At 42.7% G+C, this 18,265-nt stretch overlaps 1 protein-coding gene across 1 annotated transcript; it reads left to right on the top strand.

The window, feature by feature from the left end:
• Positions 1 to 287: 287 nt before the first annotated feature.
• On the top strand, positions 288 to 10,782 carry PYGO1 (pygopus family PHD finger 1). Its single transcript, XM_044283283.1, has 3 exons — positions 288 to 675; positions 5,258 to 5,343; positions 8,093 to 10,782. Exons 1-3 carry the CDS (start codon positions 648 to 650, stop codon positions 9,170 to 9,172), a joined length of 1,194 nt encoding a protein of 397 aa, XP_044139218.1. The 5' UTR covers positions 288 to 647; the 3' UTR covers positions 9,173 to 10,782.
• The last annotated feature ends 7,483 nt before the right edge of the window (positions 10,783 to 18,265 follow it).

Genomic DNA, 18,265 nt, shown 5'->3' with positions numbered 1-18,265 from the left:
TGCAGGAGGCCTAAATGCTGGTAATGAGTTCTTATCAGTATATTAATTATAATCTTTATCATTCATTATGATTTTTGTACGTAAAAAATGTTGGCTGTTTGTGATTTTGGGAAAGAAAAATTCTGGTTGCCGTGTGACTGGGCAAACATGACAGGAAGCAGTCCTAGTACAGCCCTGTCTCCTGAGTCTTCCACCCTGAACCCTGTAACAATCCGTAATAACCCGTGACCCCGAGGGCTGCAGTGCGCTCTGTGACCGGCAGATGGCGCACGCTCCGCTCTGTCTCCCATGAAGCGTGTGTGACAGCTCCAGCGTTACATAGGCTGCCGCTCCTTGTATGTGCGCTCGGTTACCGAGCCGCCTCCCGCTCTACTTCCCGGTTGGGCAGCTCGCTCACGAGCTCAGCCCTGTCGCCCCGCAAGTAGTGGTAGCAGCGGGGGCAACTTCTGAAACTTTCCGCAAAGTGTCGGGAGCAGACGGAGGGGAGGCAGCCACACTCGCTCCCGGCCAGGTCCCCCTCTTCCGACTCCATGTGTTAGTTCTATCCGCAGGAACGGAAACCTTATAAGAGAAACCGCAGCCACCGGCTCTCTGCGTGTGCATGGAGTGCAGGACTGGGGCCTAGGGCAGAAGCCGTGGACAGGCACATGGACAAGTCACTGTGGGACAGAGCAGGTTTGTATATGTTATTATTCACCATGTAATCCATGACAACAGGCTGCCGTCTATGTGTATATATATATATCTCAGCTCTACCCTTTGTAGATCGCCTTATGTCTGTTTACACTGAGCGATTGCCAATAAGCGATCACCAGACTAGAGCGATCACAATGCTCATATGTCTAAATACAGGTAATTATCATGTATGTAACATCAATATGATCCCCCTCCAAAAAAAAATAATATTTAATATACTCCAGGTGTGCCTATAAATGATATTGTTTCCCATGTGGAGTGTGAATGACCTGAATGCGCCCTCGTGGTCACTCGCATGGGTGACGGTAAAAATGTTCGTTATATTAGGGTGTGGTATTGGTCAAGAGTAGTGTTGAGCGAACCCCAACTGTAAAGTTCGGGTCCGTACCGAACTTTGCGAGTTCGGGGACCCGAACTTTGCTGGAAAAGTTTGAGTTTGGGCATTTAATAAGGCTATTGAAAGGCTGCCAATCAACAAGCTTTTAAGCTGTGGGCACTTAGAAGCCATCACAGCCATGCCTAGTAATGGCATGGCTGTGATTGGCCGGTGCATCATGTGACCCAACCTCTATACCAGCTGGATCACATGTAGCTCCGCCCATCAGCTCTGAGTATTGCAAGGACAGGAAGCAGCTGGACTGAGGGAGAGTGGTAGGAATCTGGCTATTTGTTTTGTGGGTGACCTATAGTGATTTTTTGGTGGGTGCAATACACCAGCTTTGCACCTGTGACACAGAAATATATTAATAAATCTGGCTGTTAATTCTGTGGGTGACCTATAGCGATTATTATTTTATTTTTATTATTTGGGGGGGGGGGGGGTACCCTTGACACAAAAATATAATAGTTAATCCATCTGTTAGTTCGGCCGGTGATATATACCCATTTTTGGTGTGAGGTACACCTGCACTGCATCCGTGACAGGGAAATTAATATAGTTATCTGTCTGTTAGTTCAGTGAGTGACCTCAAAGAATGAGGAGGGCATCAAATAAGGGACGTGGCCTCGGTCGTGGTGTTGGTGGAGCTCCTGTTGCGGGGAGAGGACGTGGTCGATCTGTGCCAGCTACAAGCCCAAAGGAAACATCTTCCTCAGGTGCACATAGGCGATAGGATGTTCAGCGTTATTTTGTAGGACCGAATACCGGTGTACGAATGGTGAGGCCAGAACAAGTAGAGGCGGTAGTAGATTGGGTGGCTGACAGTGCCATCAGTTCCTTTATATTGTATTTCACCCGGTCCCCTGCTGAAAGTGCAGAGTTGGCACCTGCAGCCCATGGGCATCTGTCTTTCACCTCACCCCCTTGCAAATCAGCCAAGCAGTCTGAGCCCCAGGTCATGCAGCAGTCTCTTCTGATTTTTGAAGACTCTGCTGGCGGGGTTTCCGTGGGACATCCACTTAGCCCTGCCCCAGGAGTGGAAGAGATTGAGTGCACTGATGCCCAACCACTACCGCCACCAAGGATTGCAGGAGCTTTCTCATTGCCTCCTACTCCGCTTCATCCTCTACCGCCTCCTCATCCGGTCAGCGTAACACCTTCACCACCAACTTCAGCACAGCCAGGGGGAAACGACAGCAGACTGTTTTGAAACTCATCTGTTTGGGGGGAAAACCCCACACCGCGCAGGAGCTGTGGATGGGCCTTGAACAACAGACCGATGAGTGGTTGGTGCCGCTGAGCCTGAAGCCCGGCCTGGTGGTGTGCAATAACGGGTGAAATCTCGTTGCAGCTCTGGGACTAGCCAGTTTTACGCACATCTCTTTCCTGGCGCATGTGCTGAATTTGGTGGTGCAAAGGTTCCTGAAAAATTACCCTGGTATGTTAGAGCTGCTGCAGAAAGTGTGGGCCGTCTGTGCGCGCTTTCGGCGTTCTCACCCTGCTGCTCCTCGCCTGTCTACGCTAACTTCGGACTTCCCGCTCACTGCCTCATATGCGATGTACCCACAAGGTGGAACTCCACCTTGCACATGCTGGAGAGACTGTGCGAGCAGCAGCAGGCCATAGTGGAGTTTCAGCGGCAGCACGCACGGGTGAGTCGCACTACAGAACAGCACCACTTCACTACCAATGAGTGGCCTCCATGCGGGATGTGTGTGCTGTGTTGCGCTTTTTCAAGTACTCCACCAACATGGCCAGTGCCAATGACACAGTCCTCAGCGTTACTATCCCACTTCTATGTCTCCTTGGAAAAACACTTCAGGCGATGATGGAAGAGGGATCATTTCCACGGTTATCAGGCCAGTCATTCACAAGTGGCTCGGAGGGTGGGTTCCTGCACCAACAGAGTCCAGGTACACAACTGGCCAGCCAGGGCACAGTTCTGCCGGATGATAAGGAACCATGTTCATAGCAGGGTGGCACCCAAAGCAGCTTATGGCATCAATGGACCGTGGCTGGGGGAATACAGAGGACACAGACGATACACTTCCCACAGAGGACAGCTTGTTGTTGCCTCTGGGCAGCCTGGCTCACATAAGCGACTACATACTGCAGTGCCTGGGCAACGACCGCTAAGTTGCCCAAATTCAAATCGGTGCTGATTACTGGGTGGCCACCCTGCTGGATCCCCGCTACAAGGACAACGTGCCATCCTTAATTCCTTCACTGGAGCATGATAGGAAGATGCGCGAGTACAAGCGCACGCTGGTAGACGCGCTGCTGATGGCATTCACACCTGACAGCAGGGGCACAGTGGAAGCACAAGACGAAGGCAGAGGAGGAGAAAGAAGTCACCAACGCGGGGGGAGGGGGTTGGTGGGCTTTGTCTTCTCGGCGAAGTCAGGGGGAAAAGTCCCGGTTCTGTTTCACGGTAGTGTAAGGCACTGCTAACATTTCTGTATTTCTCCTCCATCATAGGCATGCTGAATCTGTCCTATGACAGGCACTAATACCGCCTGATGTACTCTGCTGATGTATAATAGGTTTGTCAGGATTCAGTCATGGTGTCTGTCATTTTGATGGGTAGAATTTCCAATGGAGATGGAAACGTTAACAGAGTCTTAATTTTTTATTTTTTTTCCTACGAAGAGGAGATTGGCCTCTGGTGGTTTAACGGGAACCTATGACTACTTTTGTCATATGTGCTGGAAGTCAAATATGTTCCCTAAACACAAATTGTACACAGCCCTAGGCTGTTTTCACATGGCCATGTGTGGTCCGTCAAATGCAATCCGTGTGACTGCTATGTTTTCCAGACTGACCATGGCTCATGTGGGCTGAACTATTATATGGTCAGGCTGGAACTCTTAGCAGGAGTCTACTGTCCTGTACTCACAGCATCATTTCAGTATGGGACATTAGACCTGCGGTGCTGTGTGTTCTAGCCCCACTGTGGGTCTACTAGACAGTACTCACAGCATCATTTCAGTATGGGACATTAGACCTGCGGTGCTGTGTGTTCTAGCCCCACCGTGGGTCTACTGTCCTGTACTCACAGCATCATTTCAGTATGGGACATTAGACCTGCGGTGCTGTGTGTTCTAGCCCCACCGTGGGTCTACTAGACAGTACTCACAGCATCATTTCAGTATGGGACATTAGACCTGCGGTGCTGTGTGTTCTAGCCCCACCATGGGTCTACTAGACAGTACTCACAGCATCATTTCAGTATGGGACATTAGACCTGCGGTGCTGTGTGTTCTAGCCCCACCGTGGGTCTACTAGACAGTACTCACAGCATCATTTCAGTATGGGACAATAGACCTGCAGTCAGTCTGGAACACACTGCATTATAGATCACTATGAGCTCACACGTGAGCCGCAGTCAATATGGGAAATATGACTGTCGCACGGACCATATACGTGAAAGCAACCCAAGGGCGAGTTCCATCACCGTTTATTTTTCCGTTCTTCTGAAATAATGGACCTGAGACGGAAATGCCTCAAACAGATGTCATATGTGCATAACTAAGCTCAGGATCCGTTTTTTTCTTTATTTTTCTATTCTTCTGACAGATCAGAAGAACGGAAAAATAAACGCTGATGTGAACTGTAACTTGGCTAAACACAATGTGGGAGATTTACTAAAACTGGTGTAAAAACTGACTTAGTTGCCCATAGCAACCTATTAAATTCCACCTTTCATTTTCCAAAGGAGTTTGCCCATAGTAGCTATGGGCAACTAAGCCAGTTTTCCTTTACACCAGTTTTGATAAATCAGCCCCACAAGTCCCAATGTCCAACGTTTCCTTAGACTGATACTTTGCTACAGTCAATGTATATTTCTAAAGTTTAAATGTACTCATAAAGGCTTTAGAATAAGCAGAGCTGCTGCTACTACGTCGGCAATAAGAATGTCTGAGTGACGGGGAAACCATACAAGTAATCAAAGCACGCTTCCCTCCCCTCCAACTATAGCCTTGACCAAACCGCTCCTGCACTGTCTACTAGAGGCGGCTATAAAATGTACACTGTAGGCAAGGAAAGGTGTAGAAACGGGCATTCTGAAATACATCCCCAGTTGGGTCATTTTTACTAGTGACAAAGTGTATAACAGATGTTACCATTTTACTGTGTAAAGTATTAACATTCTTCATATTATACCCAATTGCTATCAAACAGGAGATGCTGCGGGTTTGGATAGGCTGGTCAGACCAGGCTCGCAGTTGGGATGCCCTGAAAAAAAGAAGCGCAAATCAACCGTGCAGGTAAATCTCATTTATAGGAATATATATTATTTTATATCCTTATCAACCAGTCTGAAAGGTTCCTCTGTGTCAGAGTGTAATTATTGACAACCAAAGTAACGATCTTATGGACATCGTGCTTTTTACCTTATACTGTTAAAGGGGTATTCCGTATATAACAAGTTGTCCACTGTCCAATGGATAAGTGGAGACCTGAATGCTGTAACAAACACGATCATAAAAATGGAGAGCCCCCTGAAATAAATGGAGCTGGTAGGTCAAGCATGTGCACTACCACTATCATCTCTCTCTATTAGTAGCCCTCCCCTCTTCAGTCTGGAGGAGGGCCACTAATTTCCCCAGGTTGAGGGCATTTCTGGGAGCAGCTACTGTCTCGCAATACAGAAATCCAGAGGATAAATGGGAGAGTTTTAATGCTAGGTCTACATGACGACAGACAGGGCACCACTACACTGCAACATTTGTTGCGCGACATTTTGTTGCACCAATGTCGCGTGACAATTTTTATAATGGCAGTCTATGGTGTCGCAATGCAACATGCGACATACTGCGAGAGTCGCAGAAAAATCCATCTCGACTGCCATTCGAAAGATTGTTGCGCGATATTGGTGCAACAAAATGCCGCATGACAAATGTTGCAGTGTAGTGGTGCCCTATCTGCCACGCGACTTATTGTCGGCGTGTAGACCTAGCCTTAATCTACTGTGGGTCATTAACCTGCAAAGCTAATTCCTACAGGTAATATGTATAAACAGTTAAAATTAAACCCCACATGGCTTTCAGCTACTGAAAAAGGCAATAAACAAAAAGCATTTAAAAATAAAAATCTGAGGGGTTAGCTGTATCCTTTGAAAGTTATAAAGGGCTTAAAATCTGTAAAAAAATAATAAAAAAAATAATAAAAAAAATCCAAAAGTGCAAAATTAATTTAATGAATACTAAAAAAACGAAGGTCAGAGCAGGTAGGTCTCCTAAATGATGGTCACTGAGGGTCAGGAAAAGGCAAAGCTACTAAAGGTGTTTTTTATTTGTTGTTGTTTTTTTTTAAATCTCTGCACATACAAAGAAGAGAAAGGAGCTGATATCGGCGGTGCCAGGGCTGTTAGTACATCCAGTAATATACTCAGTTGACTAAGGGCTGTATTACACCAACAGATTATCTGTTCAATAGTTGGTGTGTGTAATAGTCCATCTAACCAATCATTGGTCAGAATATCTGTCAGGTAATCTGTTGGTATAATACAGGCCTAACTGTAGATATGGTCCAAGCTAAACTAAATAGGGTAAATGTGAACAAGGCTGTGGGTCGAGATGGCTTACACCCAAGATTTCTTAAAGAACTCAGTTCAATCATTGCTGTGCCCCTGTTCATAAGTTTGGAAGATTCTCTAGGCACGGGTACAGTGCCAAGTGACTGGCGCAAGGTATATATGGTGCCCATATTCAAAAAGTGCTCTAGGTCTTCCACAGGTAATTATAGACCAGTAAGTTTACTTCTGTGGTGGGCAAATGTTTGAAGGACTCTTATATACAGGAGTATGTGACTGTTATTAATATCATAAGTGATAACCAGTATGGGTTTACCAAGGACAGGAGTTGTCAGACTAACCCGATTTTGGTTTTATGAGGAGGTAAGTAGTAGCCTGGACAGAGGGGCGGCTGTGGATGTAGTGTTTCTGGATTTTGCAAAGGCTTTTGATACTGTCCCTCATAGATGTTTAGTAGGTAAAGTAAGGTCTATAGGCTTGGAAAGTATAGTTTGTAATTGGATTGAAAACTTGCTGAAGGACTGTGTCCAGACAGTTGTAGTCAGTGGTTTCTATTCTGAATGGTCATTATAAGTGTTGTACCTTAAGATTCAGTGCCGGGTCCCCTTTTATTTAGTTGATTAATGATATCGAGGATGGGCTTAATAGCACCATTTACCAAGCTACAAAGTACTGTACAGTCTATATGGAAAATGTCCAAAAATACAAGCTGACTTGGACACTCTGAGTGATTTGATTTGGGCATCAAATTGTCAAATGAGGTTCAATGTGGACAAATGTAGAGTTATGCATCTTGGTAGTAATATTCTCCCTGTATTATATGTCCTAGGGGATGTAACACTAGGATAGTCACTTATAGAGAAGGATTTGGGTGTCCTTGTAGATGGTGGATTAAATAACTGCATACAATGTCAATCAGTGGCTTCTAAGGCCATCAGGATATTGTTATTGTCATGTATTAAAGAGATTCGGACCCATGGGACAGTGAAGTAATATTACCACATTTCAAAGCTTTAGTGCTGCCTTATCTGGAATATGCTGGAAAAATTCCAAAGAGCAGCGACTAAACTGATAAGGAGCATGGAGGGTCTTGGTTATGAGGAAAGATTAAAATAATTTAAATATATTTAGCCTTGAGAAGAGGGACTAAAAGGGGGGGGGGGGGAGATGAGTAACGTATACAAATATATAAATGACCCATACATACAAAAAACAAGGGTACACTGCCTCCGCCTAGAAGAAAAATGTCCGCCTTCAGAGGCGACAAAACTTTACTGTAGGAACTGTAAATCTGTGGAATAGTCTCAGCTGGAACAGTGGATGGTTTTCAAAAAGGCTTAGATGATTTAGAAGTATATAACCGTAATGCTTATATAAATGTGTATATGTCTGGTCCTCACTCCCCTTTTCTTAATTCCCATCCCTCGGTAGAACTTGATGGACTTTTCAACCATGCTGATTATGTAACTGTTTCTATTTAGGGGTCCACTGTTCCTTCTCTCTCGGAATATGCTCCACCAACGAACACAAGCTCCGACCATCTCATTGCCTCTAATCCTTTTGATGATGACTATAGTATATCCCCTCTTTCAGGGTATGCCTATTTCGGGAAACCAGGATATGCCAATGTCGGATCTTTTAACACTTTTAAGATGCCACCAAATATATCACCAAAAAGGTCTTCTCGTAATGGTGGCTTTCAAAACTTTAGAGATCAGCCACCGTCTTTTCCAAAAGAAATGAAAAGTACATCCCTGGGAAGAACCTTCTCATTCAGCAATATACAAGAAAAAACACTCTTTGACAATGATTTCTTTTTCAACAGTGGACTAGGACAAACTATTGCTATGCCTGGACAGCACTTTAGACCTAACCATAGTCCAGATCTCTTTCACATGACAAGTCTCCACTCTGGCCAGCGAAACAAATTTCAGCCTTCGCCCTATAGGGCTCAAGGTGGCAAAGTGCACTTTATTCAGCAGCCTGAGGACACCCACCCATTTGAACTGCCACAACATCACTTTATGCATATAAAAATATCTAACTATGAGCAAGAATCTGGTTCTTCATCCAATAAAAATCCTAATCTAAACCCAACTGCAAATGAAGACAAATCAAATCTGGGTGAGTTCACCCAGAATACTGTGGATCGACTGGGTTCTAAAAACCATACAGTTAATTCAGATAATTTACAGTCCGAAACCATAGACCTAACTAATTATGGTCCTGGTAGTGGAGCCCACAGCAAGACTTCACTTTCTAAACTTTCAAAAAGTGATGTGACACCTAGTGAAAAATGCAATAGATGGCTACTTCAGTCCAGTTTTTGTGGTCCTTTTTCCACCGACACAATATACCCATGTGGTATATGTTCTTTTGAGGTTAGTAATTTTGGGGATGCCATCATGTGTGAAGTCTCTTGTCACAAGTGGTTTCATCGAGCATGTACTGGGATGACAGAGATTGCCTATGCACTACTAACAGCAGAAGCCTCAGCGATTTGGGGTTGCGATACTTGTATGACAAAGAAGGATGTTCACTTGGTGCACACACGTAAATAAAAACCCCTCTGCCATTTTTATGGATGAGAGCCATTTTTAGGTACAAGAACACAGGACTTTTGTTCTAAACAAAGCCAAATCCTTCATAACATACCACCAGAGTGGTGCTTTGTTGTTGAAATAGATAGAATTAAAGAGACACCCAAGACCTGAGCACCTTACTTTGATGACCGGTTTCAGTGTGTGGGTATTTTTCCCCCAAATAATCAATCTAATTCTTGAATCTTATCGCTACAAATATGAAGATGTTTGTAGGTCTTCATTTTTTATTTTTTTTCCTCATCTGTCAGATGATCTGAACAATATATGCTGCTCTAAGATCTTTTGCACTATTTAAAGTAATGATATTTTTTAATACAGATCAAATTTTTTAGGGGAAGCACAAAGTGTCAACCTAAGGAACTTAGATTATGGGAATTGCACTTGACTACCTGTAGTGATAACTTACTTGTTCTAGTTGGGAGGTTATTCAATTGTGTATATTGGATCACGGCACTTATCCCTTTAAATGTGAGCTCTGGATTTAACCATAATGTCTTGATGACCTAATGAATATTTATATAATTAGCACTGTGAAGTCTGGTTATTGGAGTAGTGGTTTAGTCTGGAGTTCTGTTTGCTGTACAGAGACAGGTACTGTAGAAGTAAGTAATGGGGTTGTATACCTGTTGTGACACGGGGAAACGATATGCAAAATTGATATTTAGCTAGGTGATCTTGGATGATCAGAATGGACATTTAACTGTATGTCAATTGCTTTGGGGCAAATAGTGTCTTAAAGATTGATGGGAATAATAAACTATTAGCACCTCATGCTCATCTGTTGCTTTCATTCTGACATTTCAGAAGGCTTGAGATCAACATTTGATCTGTCTAGAAACGTAAAGATTGGGAATATTGGAATAAAAGCAACCTCTTCAAGGGCTTGCCCAGCCTTTACTAAGTCATGGCCTATCCGTAGGATAGACAATTGCTAGCTGATCTGCAGGGGTCTGACACTCCAGCGATTAGCAATTTGGGTGTCGCTGGAAGTAGGCACAGGACTACATAGTTGTGTCAACCTTGTGGTAGAAGGAGCTGGTTACTACAGCACTTCTCCCATGGGAGCAGTACTGTAGTAACAAGCTCCTGCCACTACAAGGTTGACAGAGATCTATAGTTCTGATGACAGCGCTACACCTGAACAGCCGATTTGGAGGGGGTGCGTGGTGTGGGATCCCCACAGATCAGCTAGTGATTGCCTATCCTTAGTATAGGCAACAATCGGTAAAGGCTACACAATTCCTTTAAAAAGACAATTGAGTAGACGTCTCTGGGACTTTTTTATTGATGCATGTAGAATGTAACTTTCCTGTGTTTGTTTTTTGTTTGTTTTTCTTTTTTGCCCCTTTTAATTACAATTAAATTAGTGACCTGAAGACGTGTTATAAGATTATTTTATCATGTACCGAGGCTTTATCTGCTCTAGAAATCTTTGCTTCTTAATATCGCAAACCTACTCCGCAGAAGATGTCTTCTGAGAAGTAGATGAAATAAAGTACCATGTACCTGGAGAGCAGCAGAATATTTTTCTCTACCAAAAATTGGTGAAATAAAAGAAAATGACCGAATCGCCTCCTGTTTTTATTAAGCTTCAGTTTGTGGCATTCATTATTTTCACGTGTACATAGGAGTGAATGGGAAACCTAGGGGAATTGATCACACCTTGCGTTTCAGTAATGTTGGTTTTTTGCAACTTATTGGGCTTATTTGCTCAAAGATGTGCAACGTTTTGCCTTTTTACACCACTCACTCCACTTTTGAAAAGTAGGTGTGGTTAACTATGTAAATTAATTACCAAAAGTGGTAAATGCACTCCAGCAGGGGTTTGTGTAGAAGACTAAACCTAACACACCCGTCTAGAAATGCCACTTCAAAGATATTCTAAATTTAACAAACATGACATTTGATACATTTGGCATAAAGTACAAAACAAAAGTACAGACAAAACTTTAGATTTTACCACCATAATAAATTACCCAACCCCCTTACTTATGCCTAGTTCACATTAGTGGTAAGCTATTTCATCATTACATCTCCTGTGTACTATATGGTCATCTCCATCCCAGCCTCTAGCAGAGCAGATGCCTAATGTGTGATCTGCAGGCAGCATGTTATAGAGCAGCTGAGTAGATTGGTTCTGTGGGAAAAGATTCATCAAAACGCTAATTAATTTAAATTCCTGCTCATTCTGACCTGTGAAGTCGAGGAGGAGGTCTTATTAGTGACTGACAGCCTTTCCTCTGTGTATATAGTCCTCTATGTCAACTAGTAAGGAATCCGCCTCTGCCTCCAGATCCCAGAATGAGCAGAAATTTAAATGAATGAAATTCTAGTTACACTTTTTTTTTTTTTTACAGTACCAGTTTTTTTTTAAAAGTACAGTACCAGTCAAAAGTTTGGACACTTTTTTTTTTAATATTGAATTCCACGGCACATCCAAAAAAAAAACGTGAGTTTATTCACCAGAGATACAGCAACATTTCAATCCACTCAATGGGATCTTTCTCAAGCAGTAGTGATGCAAAGTAGTGCTAAAATACAGGTATATATACACCCACAAGGCAATTAATCAATAAAAATAGTAAAAAATAATTAATATAAGTACATCGATATCAGTGTGAAAAATTACATCAGTAAAAGTACACCATCTGAATATAGGTGAATTACGACATAATGGACTCGTGTATATGTATCACAGTGATCATATACCATAAAATAGTGTAAAAACTGGGATCCATCATAAATTGTGATGATTACATGATCGAAGAAACATGTGAAAAAGCATGTGCAAAAAGTAAAAAAAAAAAAAAAAACTGCTTTAACCACCTCAGCTCCCCTAGCTTAAACCCCCTTAATGACCAGACCACTTTTTACACTTCTGCACTACTTTCACCGTTTATTGCTCGGTCATACAACTTACCACCTAAATGAATTTTACCTCCTTTTCTTCTCACTAATAGAGCTTTCATTTGGTGGTATTTCATGGCTGCTGACATTTTTACTTTTTTTTTTATATTAATCGAAATTTACCGAATTTTTTCACTTTCGGTTGTAATTTTTTATTTTTTTTAACTACATTTCTATATACATTTTTCTCTAAATTTATTGTTCTACATGTCTTTGATAAAAAAAAAAGCAATAAGTGTATATTTATTGGTTTGGGTAAAAGTTATAGCGTTTACAAACTATGGTACAAAAATGTGAATTTCCGCATTTTGAAGCAGCTCTGACTTTCTGAGCACCTGTCATGTTTCCTGAGGTTCTACAATGCCCAGACAGTAGAAACACCCCACAAATGACCCCATTTTGGAAAGTGGACACCCTAAGGTATTCGCTGTTGGGAATAGTGAGTTCATGGAAGTTTTTATTTTTTGTCACAAGTTAGCGGAAAATGATTTATTTATTTTTTTCTTACAAAGTCTCATATTCCACTAACTTGTGACAAAAATTAAATTTTACATGAACTCGCCATACCCCTCATGGAATACCTTGGGGTGTCTTCTTTCCAAAATGGGGTAGTTATACTGCCCTGGCATTTTAGGGGACCTAAAGCGTGAGAAGTAGTTTGGAATCCAAATGCGTAAAAAATGCCCTGTGAAATCGTAAAGATACTCTTTAGAATTTGGGCCCCTTTGTGTACCTAGGCTGCAAAAAAGTGTCACACATGTGGAATCGCCGTACTCAGAAGAAGTAGGGCAATGTGTTTTTGGGTGTATTTTACCCCATGCTGGGTGAGAGAAATATCTCTGTCAAATGACAACTTTGTATAAAAACAAAATGGGAAAAGTTGTCTTTTAGAGAGATATTTCTCTCACCCAGCATGGCTATATGTAAAAAGACACCCCAAAACACATTCCCCTACTTCTCCTGAGTACGGCGATACCACATGTGTGACACTTTTTTGCAGCCTAGGTGCGCAAAGGGGCTCAAATTCCAAAGAGTACCTTTTAGAGGAGAGCATTTTTAGGCATTTGGATTCCAGACTTCTTCTCACGCTTTAGGGCCCCTAAAATGCCAGGGCAGTATAAATACCCCACATGTGACCCCATTTTGGAAAGAAGACACCCCATGGTATTCTGTGAGGAGGATGGCGAGTTCCTAGAATATTTTCTTCTTTTTTTTTTTGGCACAAGTGAGCGGAAAATGTTTTTTTTTTTTTTCCTCTTACAAAAAAAAATTTCCGCTCCTGTGTGGAGCGAGATGATGCGCCAGCGCGTCAAGGAGGAACAGATCGACCGCCGCCAGAACGCAATCCTGCGTTAGGCGGTCCGGAGGCTGTTAAGCAATAAGGGCAAATTGTGACTACTGGCCAGCATGGAGACATTTCTTCAGGTTCCCTTTTAAGAGATTTGACAATGTGGTACATAATACTGTATTAATGCTGATAGCATGTCTATGTATATACTGTTATGATGTTGGTACATTAACAATTTGACTAAGAGTGAACAAGTTACAAGTGGAGCAGAAAGGGGGCACTCTACAATGCATCCTACTGGCTTGAAGATAACATGCAGTGGACTACACTAATGATCTCCATCATAATCTACCACCATTGCTGGTAGGTTATGATCTGTCAGAGAGATTTGCTATGAGAAAGATGCTTTGTGACGAGCTCTTGGCGAGTTACCCACATACTGTTAGAGGCAGCAGAACATCTCTGTGCACAGTTTCCTTATGATAGTTTTGCGGGCAAACACTTTAACCATTATCCATGGCCAGAACCTGCTCTAAATACTTGTATTCCTCATGTAATTACAATTCTGGTGCAGCTATTTGTCATTATGCCTTCTAGAAGTTTATGAAAAAAGTGCCAGCAGTCAGCAATAAAGGTCCACTAGTGTGTGGGTGTCCCTGCAGTCTGACGGTATTTAAACTGAACTGCTACTGCCCCTCTGCAGGGAACACTGGCTCCCAAAGCTACTTTTACATTTGCGTTTGGTGCGGATCAGTCATGAACGGATCCGTTCAGATAATACAACAGTCTGCATCCGTTCAGAACAGATCCGTTTTTATTATCTTTAACGTAGCCAAGAAGGATCCGTCTTGAACACCACGAATGACAATGGAGGACGGATCCGTTTTCTATTGTGCCAGATTGTGGCATAGAAAACAGATACGTCCCCATTGACTTACATTGTGTGTCAGAACGGATCCGTTTGGCTCAGTTTTGGCAGACTGACACCAAAAAGCTGCAAGCAGCGTTTAGGTGTTCGCCTCCAAAGCAGAATGGAGACTGAACTGATGCATTCTGAGCAAATCCTTTTCCATTCAGAATGCATTAGGGCAAAACTGATCCGTTTTGGACCGCTTGTGAGAGCCCTGAACGGATCTCAAAAACGGAAAGCCAAAACGCCAGTGTGAAAGTAGACCAAGTTGGGTCTTATGCCACCAAAGTACATATCTAAGGCCATTTTCACATGAGTCATTATCTTGCATCACTATTTGTAAAACCAGGAGAGAAGCCTACAGAGAAAAAGTAGAATAGAAAGATTTGCCCTCCTTCTGTGTTTTGGATCCACTCCTGGTTTTAAAAGGCAGTGTTACTGATACCACACCTCGTGCCCACTTGACGTCAACTACGTCTAGTTCACGGGACTTGGTATAGTCACCGGTTACCAAGACGTGACGTTACGCCCTCCTGGAGGATCATGTAAGGTCAGCTTGGTACAGTTTACACAGAAACCTTCTGTCCAGACGGGCACAGAGAGGCAACAAGCTGAGAGAGCCTTTTCACTGCCACAGTTAAACAGCGCTTTCTCAGCTTGGGTAATCTGCCACCAGCTTCTCGTTTGATATAAGCCCGGTCCGCTAACGGGATTATATAGGGCGAGCAACCAACCCGCGGTAGCTTATAACTAGGCCGAAACACGGACATGGGGATTCGTAATCGAGATAAAAGACAGCACAAGATAATATGATATATTTAATCGCCTTAAGGGCACACTAGATATAACACTATACACACAGAATATATACAGTAGTCTGAGGTTACAAATACAGGTAATACGGTACACACAGGATTACACAGAGCACAAGTCAGTTACCGGGTAGATGAATGTTCAGTTGGGTTATGATTAGTCCTTTGCTGTATTCACATGGAGGGCAGTGATGTCAGCTGTTTCCAGGTCTCTCCAAACACATTTGCACAATGTGACCCCCTTTCAGAAAAGACACGCCCGCTTACTGGCACAAGCTATTTAAACTGTAGCTTGCCCCTCCTCTGTGAAGGGTCCACTCCCCCCTCTTCTGGGCTGGCATTACATGACCCACAAAACCCTTTAGGGTTCATAGCTTCAGACCAGAATGCTGTAGGGAGGTGGTTCCGGCTACAACTAGAGTCCAAACATAGTGCTGCTATGTGGTTTCTGTAGGGAGTTATGTAAATCTCCGTTCCCTGGCATCCCACCATTAAACTAAGACCATGGACATGTTCATCCTGGCCACCGGGACACAAATATGTATCTGGTTTGCGCCTGTGATGGCCGGGCGATTCATAATTCCTTATAAATTGCCGGTTCCATGCTGTCTGCTAGATTCGATTGAACTGGGGAATGGCTTAGACCCCCTGCAGGATCTGTGCTGTCTGAATAGAGGTGTGAAATCTAACCAAATATGGCCTGCTACGAGTTTTCTGCTATCTGGCTGCGGCTTTGAAGCAGAGCCCTCCTGTGGAGTTCACTACCTCTGCTATCTTTCAGCAAATGGTGGGTGTGAGGACATGGCTGACAGTAAATATTAATCCATATTCCTGACAGCCACGGGCCTTCCATAAATTACTTTTTTTTTGGTTAAACATATTTGTACAGACTTTTAACCCTTTCCTGACGTGGCGATTTTCCTTTTTTGCTCCCTCCCTTCCCAGAGTCATAATTTTTAAAATTTCCGTTCACATTGTGTGTTATGTTACTATGTTACTTCTGACACCCATAACTTTTCTTTTTATAGTTATCTCTACGGAAATGTGTGGTGGCTCATTTTTTGCGGGATGATTTGTAGATTTTGGTAATACTATTTTGTGGTGTGTATGACTGTTTGATCACTTTTTATTCAATTTTTTTGGGAGATAAAGTGATGAAAAAATGGCAAATAGGCAATTTTTTTTTTCCGTTACTCCATTCATCATATGGAATAACTTTTTAGAATATTTTAACAGTATGGGCGATGCCCATTATGTTTTTTTTTTTATTGTTTATTTAGGGAAAAGGGGGGTGGTTTTATTTTTTCTATTTTTCAAAACTTTTTTTTTAAGTTTTTGTTAGGTTCCTAGTTGGACCACACTTTGCAATGATCAGATTGCAACTTGTACAGAATAATGGAATTTGCTCCATTATTCTGTACAGAAATCGCTATATCCCTGTTCAGTGCTGCCATCTGCTGGCCTAACCTGGCGACACATTCCCTTTAAGTGACAAATACTGATGTGTGAATGAGGCCTAAGGTATATGGCCTTTGTGAGATACTGAGAATTTGATAGATATCCGACAATTTGGTTTACAATCTTGGTTGGGATGTCATGTGGCTTGAACTGACATACAGTAAGTAATCCAGTTCAGTATTAGTGTCTTCTTCTGTTTAGGGTTCGTTCTCATGACCGTATGTATTTTGCGATCCGAAAAATGCAGATAACGTTGTTGTGAACTCCGCAGCTAAAACCGCAAACATAATTGAAATGCAGTGGATTTTGGAAATCTGCAATGCGGGGCAATTTCTACATGGAAAAGATCTGAACATGATATGAGATTTGTGTAATTTCATACACTTTGCCGGTATTGTAATATGCTGCCGTTTTTCCGCACTGAAAAACCGCATGTATTTCACAACATGTGCATGTGGCCTAAGGCATATTTTTCTGTGATGGCAAGGAATATATTGAAATAACAAGAACTAGACATCCCTATGTGAAGCCCTTTCAACAAGCCAGTCCACTTCCGGCTGAGGCCATTTGTCCGGCAGATTACAGTGACTTACAGTGTACTTGGGTGCGCTGTGCTCTTGATCTTGCTAGGCATTTGCATAGAATTCATTCAGCAGCCACCCTTGACACTGAACTCCTTGCCAACAACAGCGTGTTGCCATGCGACATAATGGGACAGGATATTAAGGGCATTATCTTTAGAGCCTGCTGCTCTCTAAGGAATACATTGTTTATCTGACACAGAAATAACTAGGTAATTGCAAAGTAGTAACATCCAGAAACAGTCTGTATCAATGAACCCTCGTGTGAACGCAGGCAATTACCGGAGACCCTGGCCCAAATCCCGCTGGAGTCATTATTTTCTCCATATGTCTTAAGTATCAGACGTTGTCGTCGTTTTGGGATCCCGGAGTCTTGAACCTGTTTAGATTTCTCGATTTTTGCATTCTATGTTAGGTCAAATATCGCTTGTCTTTCGCGCGCACGGCCCTGACCGTATTGCAGTCGGCAGACAAGGGATCCACAGAATACAGACACCTTCCGGGTGCATTCACTGTTTTCCTCACCCCCAATGATAGAAATGGCTATTCTCCTCTGCAGTACGGACCAGAATACATGTTCTATAATCTGTGAAACGGACCCCCAAAAAAAAACGTGGCCCCATATGAACGGGTCAGTGTGCTAGCCACAAACAACGCAGATCACACACAGATGAAAAATACCGTTGTGTGCATGACACATGCAGCAATTGGGGATGAATCATCCGATGTCGATTCGCATAATACTTTGCTTGAATACTGTACGGAACGAGTACAGGGGAAAAAAAAGAAGTTGCTATGCGAAGTCTCATAGGAGCCAATACATTCTAATACTGTACGGAGCTCCTGCTCCGTACAGTATTCAAAGTCGATTCGCTCATCCCTAATAGCTTAATCATTTACAAATGTGCATATTAAAGGGCCTCTGTCACCCCCCCCGAAAGTCATTTTTCGTTTTGTGGCTACTTAAAATCCTTATACAGCGATTTTTCAATATATAATGCTCTTAGCTTTTTTTGCTCACTAGTTTTTTTTAAAAACTGACTTTTATAATATGTAAATTACCTCTCTACCAGCAAGTAGGGCGGTTACTTGCTG

The sequence above is a fragment of the Bufo gargarizans genome, chromosome 2, assembly GCF_014858855.1.
Source record: "Bufo gargarizans isolate SCDJY-AF-19 chromosome 2, ASM1485885v1, whole genome shotgun sequence".
In the NCBI taxonomy this organism is placed as follows: domain Eukaryota; kingdom Metazoa; phylum Chordata; class Amphibia; order Anura; family Bufonidae; genus Bufo; species Bufo gargarizans.
Note: the sequence above shows the minus strand (reverse complement) of the source record. Positions and strands in the feature narration are given on the sequence as shown.

What these genes read in the sequence shown, in the direction of transcription:
- PYGO1 (XM_044283283.1), top strand. Translation starts at nt 648, where the DNA reads ATGGACAAGTCACTGTGGGACAGAGCAG. An exon ending in GTCACTGTGGGACAGAGCAG is followed by an intron (nt 676 to 5,257) that starts GTTTGTATATGT and finishes GCTATCAAACAG; the next exon opens with GAGATGCTGCGGGTTTGGAT. An exon ending in AGCGCAAATCAACCGTGCAG is followed by an intron (nt 5,344 to 8,092) that starts GTAAATCTCATT and finishes GTTTCTATTTAG; the next exon opens with GGGTCCACTGTTCCTTCTCT.